Source organism: Plectrocnemia conspersa, unplaced genomic scaffold (assembly GCF_051122295.1).
Source record: "Plectrocnemia conspersa isolate PC_06_02 unplaced genomic scaffold, ASM5112229v1 ptg000014l, whole genome shotgun sequence".
Classification (NCBI taxonomy): Eukaryota; Metazoa; Arthropoda; class Insecta; order Trichoptera; family Polycentropodidae; genus Plectrocnemia; species Plectrocnemia conspersa.
In genome coordinates this window covers 3,846,154-3,863,571 of record NW_028277178.1, presented here as the reverse complement: position 1 = coordinate 3,863,571, position 17,418 = coordinate 3,846,154, and the positions used below count along the sequence as shown (strand labels likewise).

At 31.5% G+C, this 17,418-nt stretch overlaps 1 protein-coding gene across 3 annotated transcripts in view; it reads right to left on the bottom strand.

Annotated features, from left to right (window-relative positions):
• Positions 1–17,418, bottom strand: part of LOC148225988 (uncharacterized) — a 482,607-nt gene that overhangs the window by 37,214 nt on the left and 427,975 nt on the right. For all 3 annotated transcript variants that reach the window (XM_088204339.1, XM_088204340.1, XM_088204341.1), the window contains one exon: positions 2,834–2,908. In XM_088204339.1, the coding sequence (XP_088060465.1) occupies positions 2,834–2,908 (75 nt within the window). The remainder of the gene's footprint in view (positions 1–2,833; positions 2,909–17,418) is intronic.

Below are 17,418 nucleotides of genomic sequence, written 5' to 3'. Positions count from 1 at the left end.
CTCACCTCCCTTTTTATACACAAACAAGACCAGGAACAATAAAAACATTTAATACCTTTCTTATAATAAGTACTACGAAAGATATGAGGTTGATAAAAATATAAGAGACTTTCAGGCTGTTATTGACGCTGTCCCTACGCATTATAATAATATATGGGCTAAAAATAACATAGAATAACTCAAGTTCGACCAACTTTTCAATTGCATTCCATCGGCGTAGTACCTGGCGAACTTTTGCAAATTGTTGGAAAATTTCCCTCGGGGAACTTAAGCGGGATGTCATCTGGATTAATGTATGCTTCTACTAGAATGCCATTAAGTTTGACTTGCTCACCTTAACCGCGGCATTAATTAAATTAACTTTCTTCGCTAGAAATTGAATGAGCATTCCTGAGAAAATTTTCACCCCCTTTTGTAAAAGGCGCGAGCTGCGCTGACGAGGCTCGGAATGTTCGAATTCTATCGAACATTTTCGCTTAATTTAAGCAATAATTTACCACGTAGTAGTGCTTATACATACACTTTTAGATTCATAGAAATTGAGATTCTAAATATTTTAGTTTATCATCTATATTTTTTGTAATAAATATAGATATATTTGTGCGGCGAAACCCTATTTTTATTTAATTATTATTGTATCTAGTGTATCGTATACTTTTTGTAATAAATATCTCTGCCGTAGAAAATACACGTTCACTTTCCGTAGACGTAGACTTAATCGTTAGTGATGTTCTATATAAGTGACCTATATTCAGTGAGCGTGATCCATTCGTTTCTAATATCTAGAATTATTGGTTTAGCCCAATATATATCGACGAATACAACATTGAAATTGTTGCGATAGTTATAATGTCCTCTTTAAAAATGTACGGATTTGATGAAAAAAACTTGCAATATCAATGCCTTTAATTTTAAAACATGAAAAAATCAGCAGTTCATGTAACATCCCTGCTACTTAATAATTCAATAGCAACTTTACAATTCACTGGAGAGAGAACTTTTAAATATTTTTTTAAAATATCAATTTGTTAGAGTACGCTCGGGATAAGAATTCCGGTTTGTTATTGTGTGCGTGAACTGTGTGTCTCAAAACAATTTCGCTCAGAATATTTAATTTTTTATTTTAAAAGAAAATATATGTTTATTTAACATACATACATCTGAGCTAAGTTGTAAATTTCAACGGACAATTAAAAATATATTATTTAATCAATGAAACCAGACATTGATGTCATTAATTAAATATTTGCAAAATTCAAAATCTTTCACTAGTCAAAAAAATAATGACGTCTTTAGCTATTCTTCAAAAGCAAAAAGATATAAAACGGGGAAAGAAATTATTCGCAGATTGTTTAATTGCTCAACGACTCTAATAAATCATTAGAATCCATTGAATAAATAAAAAAATAATCCACGGGTAATAGAACGAATAACTTACAGTGTATATTTGAAGCCTTGATATAAATTAACCCAGATATGCCCAAGAAATTTTGTTCTCTTAAAATTTTATTTATAAATAAAAAACAGTGGTACGAATTTAGTGACCTACCCATGGGACAGTGGGCATATCTGGGTTAAACCAATATCAACACAAAATTATTTAAAATAAATCATTAGAGAAGATCGAACTTCTGTGCCACACTGCACTTTAATGACGAATACCAGCGTTGACGAATCAGCAACTGTCCTTAAAAGAGAAAGCGAGACAATGAAGTACACGCTACATCGCTTCTCCCTCTCATATACATGTACACGCACACAATAACAAACCGGCATCCTTATCCCGAGCGTAATCTACCATTGAAAAAATATTTAAATTTGACATTTGACACAAAGTAAAACTGGAATAGAAAATATACATAGAATAACAGAATAATTATTTTGCGCATTGGTTTAATACTTTACATCGGCTTTTAATTAAGATATGTAGCATTACAATGCGCATTCAGCTGCAGCGGTTCGTTTCAATAATATAATACAATCAGTTAGGAGAGACGTCTTATTTTAAGCGCCAGAACAATGCTCGGTCCAGCGGGTCTCCTGAGGCTTAGCAAAGTTAGTTTAGTACCGCATTGTGACCGGAACGGATACATTGTATCACGTTTTGCGACTATAGTCGTGTGCAACATTCGACTCATACAAGACTCCATTGTGTCTTTAAAACTCGAGAATGAACGATAATTTTCTATGGAATCGATGTATTTGGATTGCAGAAAAAATATTGTCTTAAAGCATTACAAACCACACTAAATAAATAATATTTATCACAATATAACTACTAGTTTTTTTTTCTGTATCACATAGCATTAAAACACTAAGTTATTCTTTTAAAAATTTAGCATTTTCCCATCTTAATCAATGACACTAAAAAAAAAGGTAAAGCTAAGTTCATAATAACCGTGAAAGGGTGGTGGACAAGGGCATCAGGTGGATTTGGTTACAATCGCGATGGAGAATTCACCCCTTGACAAAGGTCAGACACTGCGCCCGAGGAATATAGGGTGTGGCACAAGGGCGGAGATAATTCAAAGATATTATTATTTATCTACCCATCCGAGCCGGGTTCAAAGTGAAAGGCGTTGAAGGCAACAAGTATGCGTCCTGCGAAAGATCGACCCCATCACACAAGCAAACCCTTACGAGTTTCGGGGCTTTGGATTTAATCGAGGCGACCCTTGACGTTTGATCGAATGATGAAACGTCCTAGCTGGCGGGTGTGGTGACAATTTGGCTTTATGTCACATGACAAACTTGGAGTATTCCGTTTGTGCGACGCTTAAATTGTTGTCATTGGACCAATATTGGCAAAGATGAAATTGATATAAATACTTACGCATATTTCCTCCACTTGGCACATTGATCCCCACACTTGGAAGTTGGACTGAAGCAACTCGCAGTTTTCCCAACACTGTAAAGAAACAAAGGTTATAATATTAAATATTGTATATTATTAATCACACAATTAAATAAAGTACTAAAGTAATATTTTATACGTTCAATACGAGAATTGTTATTTTTGCACGTAATAAATATCACTGTGACTTCTCTCACGTACAATATGTCAGTGACATTCATTGTTTGTGTCCATTCGGCATTGTTTTATTTAGCATCCGAAATCCAATGAAGCATAACAAACGACATTTTTGTACTGCGACGTAATAAATAAACGAATAAATAAACGACGTGACGCTTTTATTTTTTTCGCGCGGAAAATTCATAGGAAAATACTTACATAGCGTATCGTAGTAATATTTATATTGTTAAACAGTCATTACTAATATAATACATCGATTTAAAAATCGCAAAAAATAAATCAAATTAATTTATTAATACCTGACTTTTAACTTTGGAAAAAAATAGTATTTGGCGAAATTCTAATATTTTGAACCATGAAGAAGTATTCTTTTAAAAAAATATTTAATAAATTACAAAATTTACATTGCAGTGAACAAGTATTACAAAAAAAAAAATTGTTCATATTCTTTTATATTGAACTTTGCATAGAAACTGAGGAAATAAAATAACTTATACCAGGTATAAATATTTATTAAAAAATTATTATCTTAGTAACAAATAAATATTTTATACTTTAATAAAATACTAATAAAAACGTGATAAAAAAATTAAACACATACGTTTGTCAATGCAAATATTCACCAAAAATAGTTTCGTTCTAAGTGATACATTCTTAGATTAACCAGTTATAAATAGATTCAATATGTTTGATATCGAATTTGTATTATCTTAATAAAATGTGAATATACGGATTCTTATGCAATTTGTTTAGACGCACATCTATGGCCGATCTCGAGGCGTGATATCGGCTTAGCAAGATGCAATTTGCAGCCAGGTCTATATGGATGCTGCGCGCGCGGCTCGGATAATCTTGCGCTGCCCCTGGCGATGCGCCTTGATTTATTGAATTTAATTTTACGTTTATGACCATTGGCAGTGAAGCAAAAAAAAAAGCAACTTCTCCAATGGCAGGTGGCTGCGGTGTGTGACGTCATCGTGACGTCAAGACACCCGTCTCACTCCACAAAGATCAACCCTTTCGCGGTGGTCCCGCGAAGTGCGGAAGTGGATTTAAAAGCGGCGCGGAACAATTTATTAGACAAATTGGGTCGTGAATTACTTAAATTATTCATGGTGCCTCGGCTCTGATTTACGGCTTGAGATAATTTTGCACGAACGCGTGACCGGACTTTTACGACCGCAGAACGTTTGATTGAAAGCCTTTTCGCTATAAAAATATGCATATGCCGTTTAACAAGAAAGTGGATTATTGTTGTACATAATTGTATGAATTATATCAAGCAACTCTGCAGTTGTCAAAAAATATCAGTAAGTATATCAATAATGATGAAATGGATAGCTCTAGAACTGACTGTGTTAACACAAATATGGTATAGATTCTAATCTGAAACAATAGTAACTATTTAATGGTATTTTTAGCGTAGTATGCAAAGTGTAAAGCTTCTCATTTAATTGAACTTTATAATTTGTATCGTATCATTAAAAATGTTTACATATCTCACTAAATTATTTTGAATGCAAGTATTTTTAATAATACATCCAACGTCGAAAACCCGGACGTGTGCATAACCTGTCGAGTAATTGTATAATTACATACAAAGGCCCTAGGTGCCCACGTAGCAAGTAGGTAGGTATCCGAAGGTGCCAGTAATCGATTCAGTAATCCACCTCCTTCTCGGACGGTTACTTCCTCGATGCATACAGTGTAGGTGTAACAGGGCCTCGTTTGCCCTCTTGTCTCATTTTTATTTTATTTATTATCCTTCCCGTAGAGCGGCCGCCCTCCGGTGCCGGGTAATTCAATCTCAATCACTTGCTCGCCTTGTTTTCCGTTAGCCGTTAATTATATTTGCGAGTCTGTTGCTTACCTCCTGGCGCCTAGGTCGTGCTCCTTCCTTGGTTGCTTCCTCGTGCCCTAGACCTGCGAATCACAGACCTCACGTTGCGAAAACTGCGCCTTTCGCGCCTACTTTTTTTCTAATAGACTATAAATATTATCTTGGCGGGGAAGTAATTAATATCAATTGTTGCTCTCTAGGGTGTTGATTTATTTATGAAACAGTGTTTCTAAATTTATTATATACTTTGAAATCACAATATAAGTTATAAAAAACGCCATTTGCAAATCATCTTATATACTGCCTTCCATCAGAGCATATTCTATTAAATTTACACTCATCACTAAGCAAAATATACTTCCAATCTGAGATTATCTAATTAATGCGATTTTTGGCAAAATTAAATCGTTTTACCTGATCTCTAATATCACTTCCACGCAAATGATGTATTTCTTTTCTTAATCTACAGCGGTTTTAAATGTTTTTTTTTTAAATTTCTTATATTTTTAAAAATATTATAAAATTGATTTTTAGAAATATTAGGACTTTCAGATACACTTTTAACTGACCACTATTTGTTATGTTTTAGTTAGCGATTAATTTCCGTTTTATCGGATCACAATGGGTACTTCTCCCTATATTAAATATTATTTGAATACACTATTCATTAATACATTTATTAAATAAATTAAATTACAGTAATAACATAAGTTGATAAGGCGATGTTAAAAGCAGAACTAAACTGAAATATTTTAGATAGAGAAAGACTTCCTTATGAATGGTGAACTCATGTCATGTGATATTTACAGGACATAGCTTGAGAAAAGCAATACATTTTAATTTTAATGAATACCGTTCGCTGTAAGCCTCAGACCTTGTAGGTGAATATGTCCTCTAGTAGTTTCAACGTTTTTTTTATAAATCTAAGATTTTATAAAGCATTCATTTAGCCTTTATTTACACAAATATAATTTCGGCAAAAATGTTCTATTTGTTAGACCGGCACTATAAATAATGCTCGCACTGTACACTCTGTGGTAGTTGTCTGAAACCAAGTTCAACTGAGTAACTAACAACACTGCCACAAATTTCATATGCAGTCCGGACGGCGGGCGTGAATGACGTCCGTACAGCAGCTGCTGGCATATTTGCGCGCGATTAAAAAATGTGCCAAATAATCGCAATTTTCATATTGTCATATTATTAAAATTACCAATACAGTATCAGTGAAAACTTTTCGATCGTGAATATTCAATTTACGCAAAATCTTTGTCGGATTTCGCAAAATTCCATAAGGCATAAAAATTATACTTTAGAATACGAACACCACATCTGTGACTATCCTAGAATTTGTCACCATCGATTCTAAATAAAAATTTGTTATGGTGTGACATTTATATAAACCGATCTAAAAAAATACATAAGGATATTCGAAAAGATTTTTTTTAACAAAATCAAGTACCACTAACTATTTTTTAATAATTTAATTTTATATGAAAAAAAAATATAATAACGATATCTGTTAAAAGAATATACTATCAAAAATATACCTAATCACTTTTGGTGCCCTTAAATATGCAAAGATGTCAGTAAGAGTCTGTTGAAGTCCCTGATAAGCATGTGGTATTATAACTTGACCACATGTCCACGAAATTGAACCGAGTTACTCGTTTTATCTCAGTTTGCGAAAAATCATATCATTATCTCTCTCACTCTTGTCACTTAACACGCGAGAGAGCGAAAGGGGAAGTATCTCACCGCTCGCGCTCGAAAGAGCAGCTTCAACTTCGGTTCTTTTGACTCGAAAAATAATGCCGACAATTTTTGGAACGCTCGAAGCTCGCCAAGTCGACTGAATTACCCCCCACTTTACCTCCCGTTCTCGGTAACCACGGACAACTTCCGAGAGATTTTAGAGCGGGCAGAACCGAGCTCGACCAAAGTAACCCCGAAATAACCCACTATATTCTCCGTCCTTGGTCAACCTTGGCAAACTTCTAGAGAGTGTAGTGCAGGCATTAGAAGTACCCAAAATAAATAATTTACAAAATATTTTCCATCAACAGATACAACCTTCTTCCATCGATAAGACAAGTTTTTAATCCCACATTTGTAAAAACTGACTGGCTATGAGTGAAAATTTTCAGAAATTAATGTTTGAACTTCACTAACACTATTGCATTTTTTCAACATCTAAATTATGTTGTAGACTTAAATACATGGTAATCTGATAGTGTCATATCGGAAGAATATGAAGGTGAGAAACAGTTGTCCATCCTAGAGAATTAATTTTTTTCTCGAGTGATTCTCGCAGTATGAAGTAGGCGCGTCGCTTTGTTCTCGTCGCTTAGTGCGTGTGGAACCCACACGGCTTCCCAATTTTTTTAAATTTTTATGCTAGACCATGAATATCCTGTCTTATCTGTAACTCCTGAATCAAAATCTCTGTATTGGCTCAATTTCTGCAGTATCGATCCAAATAAAAATTCCAGATTTAAATCCTTTAAACCATTTTTTTAATTTACGAATCAGTTTCTACGGCACAAATGATTTTGGTTGCTGTAGTTGCTGATTTTTTTTTTGTAAAATTCATACAGCACACAATTTTAAAAGTTTGATTTTTTAATATGCTTAAAAAATTTGATTTATTTACTATTTACTATATGTCCCTATAATTTAGCAATGAAGCTTCTGCCATAGTCACAGCTAACGAGAAACAGTAAGTTGCAATATGTGATAATGGCAGGACTATTATTGGCGAACTGTTGGCGCATTGCTTTGAAATCCGATTTTCAAACAGATTGCAAATCCTAGAATGAAATTGAGCTGCGTTTATATTAAATTAATTAATACTAATTTCGCTACTGAATTTAATATTAATATACATATAATTCAGCAGTGAAGTTCCTGACATTATAGTAATGGCAGTTGAGATGAAATCAACAGATGATCACAAACCATAATTAAAATTAAACTCTGTTAATATTAGTGGTTGTGAAAAACTGTAGATAATACTGTTTTTTAGAGTACTAATGACTGAACCATAAATAAGTAAAATAATAAAGTAATGCATAATTAATTTTAAAAAATGAAATACATATATATATATTGAGGAAAACTGATAATAAAGTGAATTTATCACAGATATATTTAGTCTAGAATAGATACTAAAATGTAGCATATATACACATGTTACTTAGTAGCACAATGCAGATAATATTTGTTGGTGGGTTTGACTTACTAGAATCATGTAAAGATTATTTAGATAAAAAATACGTGATTTCTAATTATTAAAAAAAAATGTTCATCATGCTACTATTTAGTGTTAATTTATTTAAAAACAATATGTAAATTTAAGCATTGATTCTATATACACATAGATCTTCTTGTATATATTTTTAATTTATATTCCGTGCTGATTTATCGATTATAATAATAGCTCAACGCTTCATGTTCAATACGTATCTTATTGATATATAATGGAACCATCTTGCTATAATTGCTATGAGGCGATTCTGCAAGATCGACGTCGAGTAAATATAGACACTACAGTATAAAGTCAGCACAAAAACATGAGCATCATCAACAACAACAAAAAACACAAGTGTGGATATAACGTACGACCGTGGGAGGTTGACATGCATAATTGCACAGGTCTGGTTTTAATCCGAAACTCGAAGCCACAATCGATAAAACAAACACGACGATCCTCTAGAAGGGCCGGATCTCTCTCTCTCTAGGAATTGGCCATAAATAATTATAATGAAAGAGTGCGATAGTAAAGGGGGTATAAATCTTGAGTACGTGCTACGGTGTAGGCCAATAATCGACGGCAGTGCAGGTAGATCTGGAAGGCGAGCCAGGAATGTGGACGTATCGGCGATAAATAACAGAAATTCGCAAATGTTTCGCATACACCGTGTAGTTATTGCTAAACTAATGACTGCAGTGTCCGATACCACCTAAGACCGAGGAGTCCTTCGATAATGAATTGGATCCTTGGAGGCGAGCACATTTGTTGGACATCAATTATATTTATATTACAGATACGTGGGACGGTTATAAAGTTCACGGAGTAAGAGTAAATTGTTTTATCTATAGTGCATCTATCATCAAAGTAAAAAAAGCAGATATATATCTGTGTAGTATAAGGCAAAAATAATATCACCACGACAAAGAAATTTCATATAGTAATCTTTTCCATAAATCTTAATCATGATAATACATAACATTTTTACATACTATATGCTTGAACAAGATCCATATTATATCGTATTACTCATAATAAATATCGAATGGTTGATTGAATAAAAACGATATGTAAACAAGTATTTTCTCATGGTGTGGCGTAACTCGAGAACGAATTTACGCTCGTAATCAATAATTACGCATTGTACTTAATGATAGGTTACGGATAACATGTATTAGTTTTGAGGCGAGCGAAATTTATATATGGACGTTAAAAAATATATGTATGTACATTAAACATTAAGTTCATTGGATAGTATGTCGACCCTTAAGAGAGAACTAAGCGTAATATAATAAAAGGTTTTGCAATGTGCAATTTGTATGGAGAGAGCACTCCACCCCATCTTCACGAGAAGATTCTCGGGAAGTAGAAGAAAGATGGTAATTCTGTCGGTGGCCAGGTGAGTTATTTGTTTGACTTGTAACAGCCCGTAAGAGTGTATTATTAAGTGCATATGTATAGAGAAATTTCAGGGCTATAAATTGAAAACTGTGGCGAATTAAAAAAGCTCAGCGATTACGGTTATTTCGACATGTGCTTCTCGGAATATTCAAGGAGCGGTCGTGATTTAAAGGGTCTCGAAATTTATATTAAAAAGTAAATAATAATAATACCACCGGTCTGCAATTTTCTTTGCAGAATTCGCCCGTCTGTGGTCGATATAGTCTCTTTTTCGGCCGAGAAAGTTAAAAACCCTCTCCGCTTGTTAAAAGTTTAGCATCTCTTCGATTAAGTGCTACGCTCGCGAATTTCCACGATTCCGAAGCGAGTTCTTTAAAAACGTCTTGAGACGGTCTTATTTCGCGCTACTCGAATCTTTGAGAATAGTTTACTTTTGGCTCTTAATCTAAAGTAAAATTTGATAAAGGCGCCACCGTGTTATTCTAGATTAGACGCAGACTTTCGCCTCTCCTTGAAAACGAACAAGAAGTCTCGATTTTTCAAAGCCCAGACTGGTGGAAGGTCGCAAGTCGATTTATCAACGTTATGGGTGGTTAGTGTAAGAGCTGGATTTAAAAGTCAATACTATTCCGCAATTTAACGCTATTTAGCTATTCAGATATGCGGTAAATATACATAATATAAATATAAGCATATTTTTTTGCAAACACGAAAAAAATTGTATATTATATGCAGTCCAGATGTGTGAATTTTACAGGTAGTGCAAAACATCGGTCTATTCCATGAAAACTTAATTGTCGAACTATTGCTAATTATTTAAGTTTATAGTTTTTTTAATTTGAGCAAAAGCTCGTTTAAAAAAAGGTGATAATAAGAATATAAGTAGTGCTACGCAAATTAAAAATTAGGTATAAAAAGTAGTTACTGTAGATTTTATAATTATGTTTGCCACAAAGAGCAAATAAAACAATTCTCAATTAGAATTACAAGCTGAATCCAAATCTGTAATTTGTTTTATTTATTTTCTGACTCATTTTTTCAGGAAGATGTTGCAAAATTATTAATTTTATTTTGTTAATATATTATAAGCATATGATAGATTATATAGTATTGCAAATATTTTGTAAGTATGTGTGTTTATTATATTAGAAATATGATATTCCAAAGCTTGTTACAAATATTTAATTTTAGGCAAAATTAATTGTTTTTAATAATAAAATACTAAAAAGCATATGATAAACTAAAATATATATTGTTTTCTCGTTGTATCTACTAAATTAATTTATAGCTCAATTTCAAGCTTTTGATTTTTAATCAATAAGTAAGCTATGTCATATTTTTTCATTTCACGGAAAATTATTCGGTCTTTGCTGCTTTTCGTGTTTTAAAATACTGAAAAATTAATCAGAAAATATACTATTTAGTATTTTTTTAGCTGCACGAATAAGATTTATCATAAAAAAATCTTAAAACTATTTATATCCACAAATAATTAGAATAGAAAAAAGTTAGTTTTATTGTATAAAGTTTGTGTTTAGTAATTGTTTTTGATTTCATATTTAGTATTAAAAATAGTAAATACAAATAAGCAATTAAAAAAATTTTCAGAAGTTAAATTTCAATAACAAAATGTTTTTACATTTTTCAATGTGTTATAGCTAAATTTTCATTTTCATTTTTATTTTCCTTTGCTTTAAAAAAAAGTTTAAAGCAAAGGAAAATAAAAATTATATATATAGATTTTTAGGTGAAAAAATGATTTGTTATAGACAGACTAAAAAAATTATGCTATAAATTACGTTAATTTCTTATTAATAAAATTATAAAGGTATTATTTTAATTTTAGTAATTATTATTATATAGTATATTTTTCCGTTACTTTCCAATAATAAAGAATAATATTTTTTGCTACTTTTATTTTGATAAAATAGCAAAAAAATATATAAAATATCACATTATAAATTGTTAAACATATTTTTAATTTAGTTATAGCTAAATTTTAGAGCTATTTCTGTTATTAAAATATTAGAATACTAAAAAGTATTTTCTTTGCAAAGGTCGTTAAAAAAAGTAATTTTCACAAAAATGTGTTTAGTATTTTTTTGGTAACAAAGTATACATTAAATTCCTTCAAAGTTTAACTTTATTCTATAGTTCAAAATTTTAAATTTAAGAAGAAAATTTTTTTTAATAAATTATGGTTAAAAATACACTAAAGTCAGTTTCCTAAATTTTTGTCAAAATTAATCGATAAATATAGATAGATTCAAGGTAAAAAAAGATTTGTTATAGTGATTCTAAAAATGTAATTAAATATGATTTTAGTATTACGTCACAAAAAATATACTAAAACAAATGTTTGATATAAATTAGGTTAATTTCTTAATAAAAAACTGTAAAGGTATTATTAAAATTTTACTTATTATTATTACGTAGTATATTTTTTGATCAATTCATTTTTTTATGAAATTATAACTATCCACCAAAGTCGGTTATTAGATTTTAGCTAAAATTAATCGTTTTATTATAAACAAATATTTATTATCAACAGAATAATATCTAATATATGTATAAATATATTTATTTAGCAAAATGTAAAGCTTTCGGTTTATAAACTCAACTATTTATATTTTAAAATAAATAGAATAAAAAAATATCTAAGGACGTTAAAAATATATTCATTAAAAAAATATTTGAGATTAAATACACATTGTGTTTTAATTGAGATTATTAATTAAAACACAATGTATATATTTTATTAATTTAAAATTAAATGTCAGGACGTAAAATAATTAAAATAATAAAAAAACACTACATTCTTTTGTGAAATGAAAGCTTAATTTAATACTCAAGATTTTTAACTTTAAAATATTAAAACAAGTAACAAGTTAAGAAAGAATAAAAATAATAAGATACATCATAATCAATAATCAATCATTTTTGATTATATAATATACGAATTTAACTTATATATAGTTATATACATATTATTACTTTTGCTACAAAGTTATCAAACATCTATATTTTTTTAATGTTGCATTATTCTACGAATTGTGTATATATAAATATGTCGAAATTAACTAACTGACTTCAAATTAATGTCAAAAGTTACACATGATCATTTTTTCACTGATCACGATTTCACAAATAGTTTAAAGTAAGAATTCATTAGCATTTCGATTGGATTAGTTTGAATAGAATCGCACGGTCCAGCGAGCAATGTGTCACATCAGCCTTAATCGATGCTGATCATTAATACGTGCGTGTCTTATTTTTTTCTTTCCTTCTCTCATACACACATATGTATGTGTAAAGGGAGGCAGATATATGTAGAGAAAGAGAGTGGTTATTAATATATCAAAACGATGGGAAAAAACTGGTTTATCTTTCTTGAGAAATCTGCAGTCGGTACGGCGCGGTGGTGTGTCGTGAGGGACTCGTTAATCACTAAAGATTAATGGTTTAATTAGAAACGGTCATGACCGAGCGCTAAGTGAATTGTTTGTGATCACTGATCAAATCGATTATATTATAATTTTTTAGTTCGATTGAATCTGAACGAATGTCGGACCTCGTTTGTCCCCTACATGTCTTGTAATAACGCCTTATCTGGCCGCTTGCATTAATATTAACAAAATAATAACAAATAACCCAGTCCTGGTTGACAGATGGGAGCATCAGATAAGGTACGACTTCGGCATCTATAAAAGATTCTTACAAACTAGTTTGATTGGGGGGAGTATTTCTATAATACATTGATTTGAAAAAAAAGCAGTAGTCGGATGACAACAGGCTCGGTGAATATGCTGGATAAGAACGTCAATCAAATTTCTTATATATATTATATAAAGTAGCATTATGCATTACATAATATATAACTAGACAATGCTCTCTCTTCTGGTTGTGTATGCATATTTAAAGCGAGATAAAACGGATGAATGTCACGTTGATACAGTAAGTCATGCGCAAGTTTACGAGCTCAAGGGGAAATATTTTAAACGGACCCGCGATAAGGACATGAGAGAGGACATTACACTCGAAAGGACACGGATAGTGGGCGTAGTGTCAAACTTGCTCTTTAATTAAGCCCGAAAACTGATAACTGATATACATGTAGCGAGATGGAGGGATTAATTTAATGCCTTAAAATGGTAGAGGTGCTGATAGTAACTATCGAAATTAATCTCATATTGGTTTGGGGTATGTGGCGCTTCTTAAAACTTTGAGAATCCTTAGTTTGATGTTAAACCGTAGGATAATGGTCAGCTCTGGATATAACGTAGAAAAAAGAGAACACAATCAGCAAGACGGTCCTTGGACAGTACAATACAGAGAGATGAATTCTGTATACAACATCTTTTCTCTCGTTCGCCGCCGCGGGGATTCGAACCCGCCTACTCCATCATAATAACCGCTGCTGCTAGCCGACAATCTAGTCGGCTTCCATTTCACTTGCATTCGAGCCGTGGGTGTTTTTTTATTTTATTTTTATTTTTTATAAACTCAGTGAATTGGAACAGGCCAAACGTCGGGCGACGCTCTATATTATATTTTTTCTTTTATATTACAATACAAAATTCTAATTAAAAATAATTTAAACCCTATACAACTATAAGACTGATGTTGACAAATAATTTGTCGTTCGTTTTACTTAAATATACATAATAGCTTATACAATATTCTTATGAATTAATTTTTGCATAGTTTTTGAAAAACACCTCAACTTTTTTCCTTTAATATAAGGTTTTACAACCAGACCAAATCAAGCAACCGAATACTTATTAAATATTATGCAACTTCGTATTGTTAAATATTCATTATAAAAATACATATTGCCAAAATTAAATTTGTTTAAAAATTTCAAGAATCATATTTTATACGTCTAATGCCTACACTACACTCTCTGGAAGTTGGCGAAGGTTGGCCAAGGACGGAGGATATAGTGAGTTCGGTTCTGTCCGCTCTAAAATCTCTCGGAAGTTGTCCGAGGTTACCAAAAACGGAAGGTAAAGTGGGGGTAATTCAGTGGACTTAGCCAGCTTCAGACGCTTCCGAACATTATCGGCAAAAGGACCGAAGTCGGAGCTGCTATTTCGAGCGCGAGCGGTGAGACACTTTCCCTTTCGCTCTCTCGCGTGTTAAGCGACGAGAGTGAGAAAGATAATGATATGGTGTTTCGCAAACTGAGATAGAAAGAGTAAATCGGTTCAATTTCAGTATGCGCGTAGGAGTCATGGTTAAGACGCACGTCGAGCGCTGCATCGTGGTCAGGTGATCAATTAATAATACCACATGCTTATCGGGGACTTCAACATACTCTAACTGACATCTTTGAATATTTTAGGACACTAAAAGGGATTAATTATATTTTTGATAGTATATTCTTTTAACAGATATCGTTATTATATTTTTTTTCATGTAAAATTAAATAATTAAAAAATCATAACAATACTTGATCTTGTTAAAAAAATCGTTTCGAATATCCTTATGTATTTTCCTAGATCGGTTTATATGAATGTCACACCATAACGAATTCTTATTTAGAATCGACGGCGACAAATTCTAGGATAGTCACAGATATAGTGTTCGTATTCTGAAGTATAATTTTTATGTCTTATGACATTTTGCAAAAGCTGACAAAAATTTTGCGTAAATTGAATATTTACGACCGAAAAGTTTACACTGATATTGTATTGGTGAGTGCCTACAGAAACTTTTATAATTATCACTAGCGTAATTTTAATAATATGACAATTTAAAAATTGCGATTATTTGGCACATTTTTCGATCGCGCCCAAATATACCGGCTGTACGTGACAGAAGCCGCCGTCCGGACGTCATTCACAGCCGCCGTCCGGACGGTATATGAAATTTGTGGTCTCCGCCGACTTTAGTTGTAACTTCGGTTTGGACAATTTCCAGAGATTTAGTGCAGTTAGTGCATTAAATCGTATTGAATCAAGCAAAAATAAAGGAAGACAACAGTTTTTTGGTTAAAAATGTTTTATAATCGAAGAATTATTACTGATATAATAATTCTAAATAAATCGTAATTTATTGCATATATTAAATACCATTTGCTGCTGAAAAGACTACATAATAAACATCGCGATAAAGTAATAGATATTTTTGCATCTATATCCACATCATGGATCGACTGTAAAAAGCGTTATTAAAGTATTTATCGATCGGAAAAGAATAATGTCGATTCTTACTGTGCACTTGTTGGCTTTTAAGCTTTTTTCTTAGTCCTAATCCCTTTTAATAATTTTGTTTATATTATTTTTTTTTTAAATAAATGTTGTTAAAGTATCAATAAGTATTTTAATGCTTCTTAATGTTTATTTTTAATTTTTTTATAAATGATCTAATTTTAAATAACAGAATTTATATTATGAATTATTTAAAGCGCATTGATTTTTAATACGTGAATCATTATGTACTATTATATAAAATAAATATAAGTTACTAGTTTGCAAGATAACGAATAAGGCCAAGTGGCTAACAAGCGCGCCGTCAGAATCAGCATTATTCTTTTACGACTGCCTAATAAATGCTTAAGCGAAGCTCTTTACTTCGATTACCTAAATACTAAATAAAACATTAATAATAGCGTATAGACACATCACCAGCAATATGAAAACTTTTATTTGTGTTAATTGAAGCGCGAATTACGTTTTACATGACTGAATTTTCAGAATTCACTCATATAAATAAATAGCTGAAATTATACAGTTATGTTTGAAAAATATAATATACTGTGTAATTTTTATTTGTAACACAATTAAAGTGAAAAATAGCTTAATTTAAATATAAATGTTATTTTTGGACCTAAATATAATATATTAATTGTGTGAATAGCCGACAGATGTCATTGGCATATAAATTTTCACACAATTCGAAACAAACCAATCAGCGAAAATTGCCATTAAACAGATATTGATTGCTTTTAATTAAATGGAATATCTCCAAAATATGCTTTGTTCTAATAATCTGTCAAAATTGACGCATACTATATTCTAGTAATTGACCTGTAAACATTTACATAGTAAAGTGGGTGAAATTAAATTTTATATTTATTTATATAACGCACGGGCTATTATTATTACAGTACACTAAATTCATGCACAATGGCTTTCCATCGAGCTGACACAGCAGTCATGTCTGCGGATGACATGCGCTGCTTTACGCGCATATTCAGCGCACCGTGTAAATACAATTTACAACTGCAATATGCGCGAAAGCACACGTAGCGTCATAGTTGGAAGAATATTAATATAATCATCATGGAGGAAACTTTTTTTAAATTTAAAGCTATAAAATGACAGGCGCTAACCTAATTACAACGGGGTAACAATCAATATTTATGAGTAAGTATTATAGCAACAAATTTTATAGAATTTCTTGTACATACAATAGCTAATAATGTTTTGATCGAATTTTGTATATAATACATACATAAAGAACGGATTTGTTTATATATTTGTGGATTTGCATATAAATTAAATAACTAAAAACAAATTAACTGCCATTAAATTATTATTTCTTTTTTGAAATAAAATATTTGCGTCTTAAAACAACAAATACAGAAATGTAACGAGAACTTCGCAAAAATTTGCGACGCCCACCTGTTTTTGAGACCAGCGTGAAACGATAATAAATAGTGGGCCTTTCCAACAGTTTGTTTCGTTCAACGAACAAATTCTGCAAATTTCGGTCATAGTATACACAACAATAAACATTCTATTCACAAATGTTTTTCATTTTTTTTTGTTAAGAAGAAGCGTCTCATTGTCTTACATTTCGAAACAAAATCAATGTATCTTTGTTGCTCAAGTATACCAATTGTTTCCTTGTAAGATACGAATATATTACGAATATTCGAATAATCGA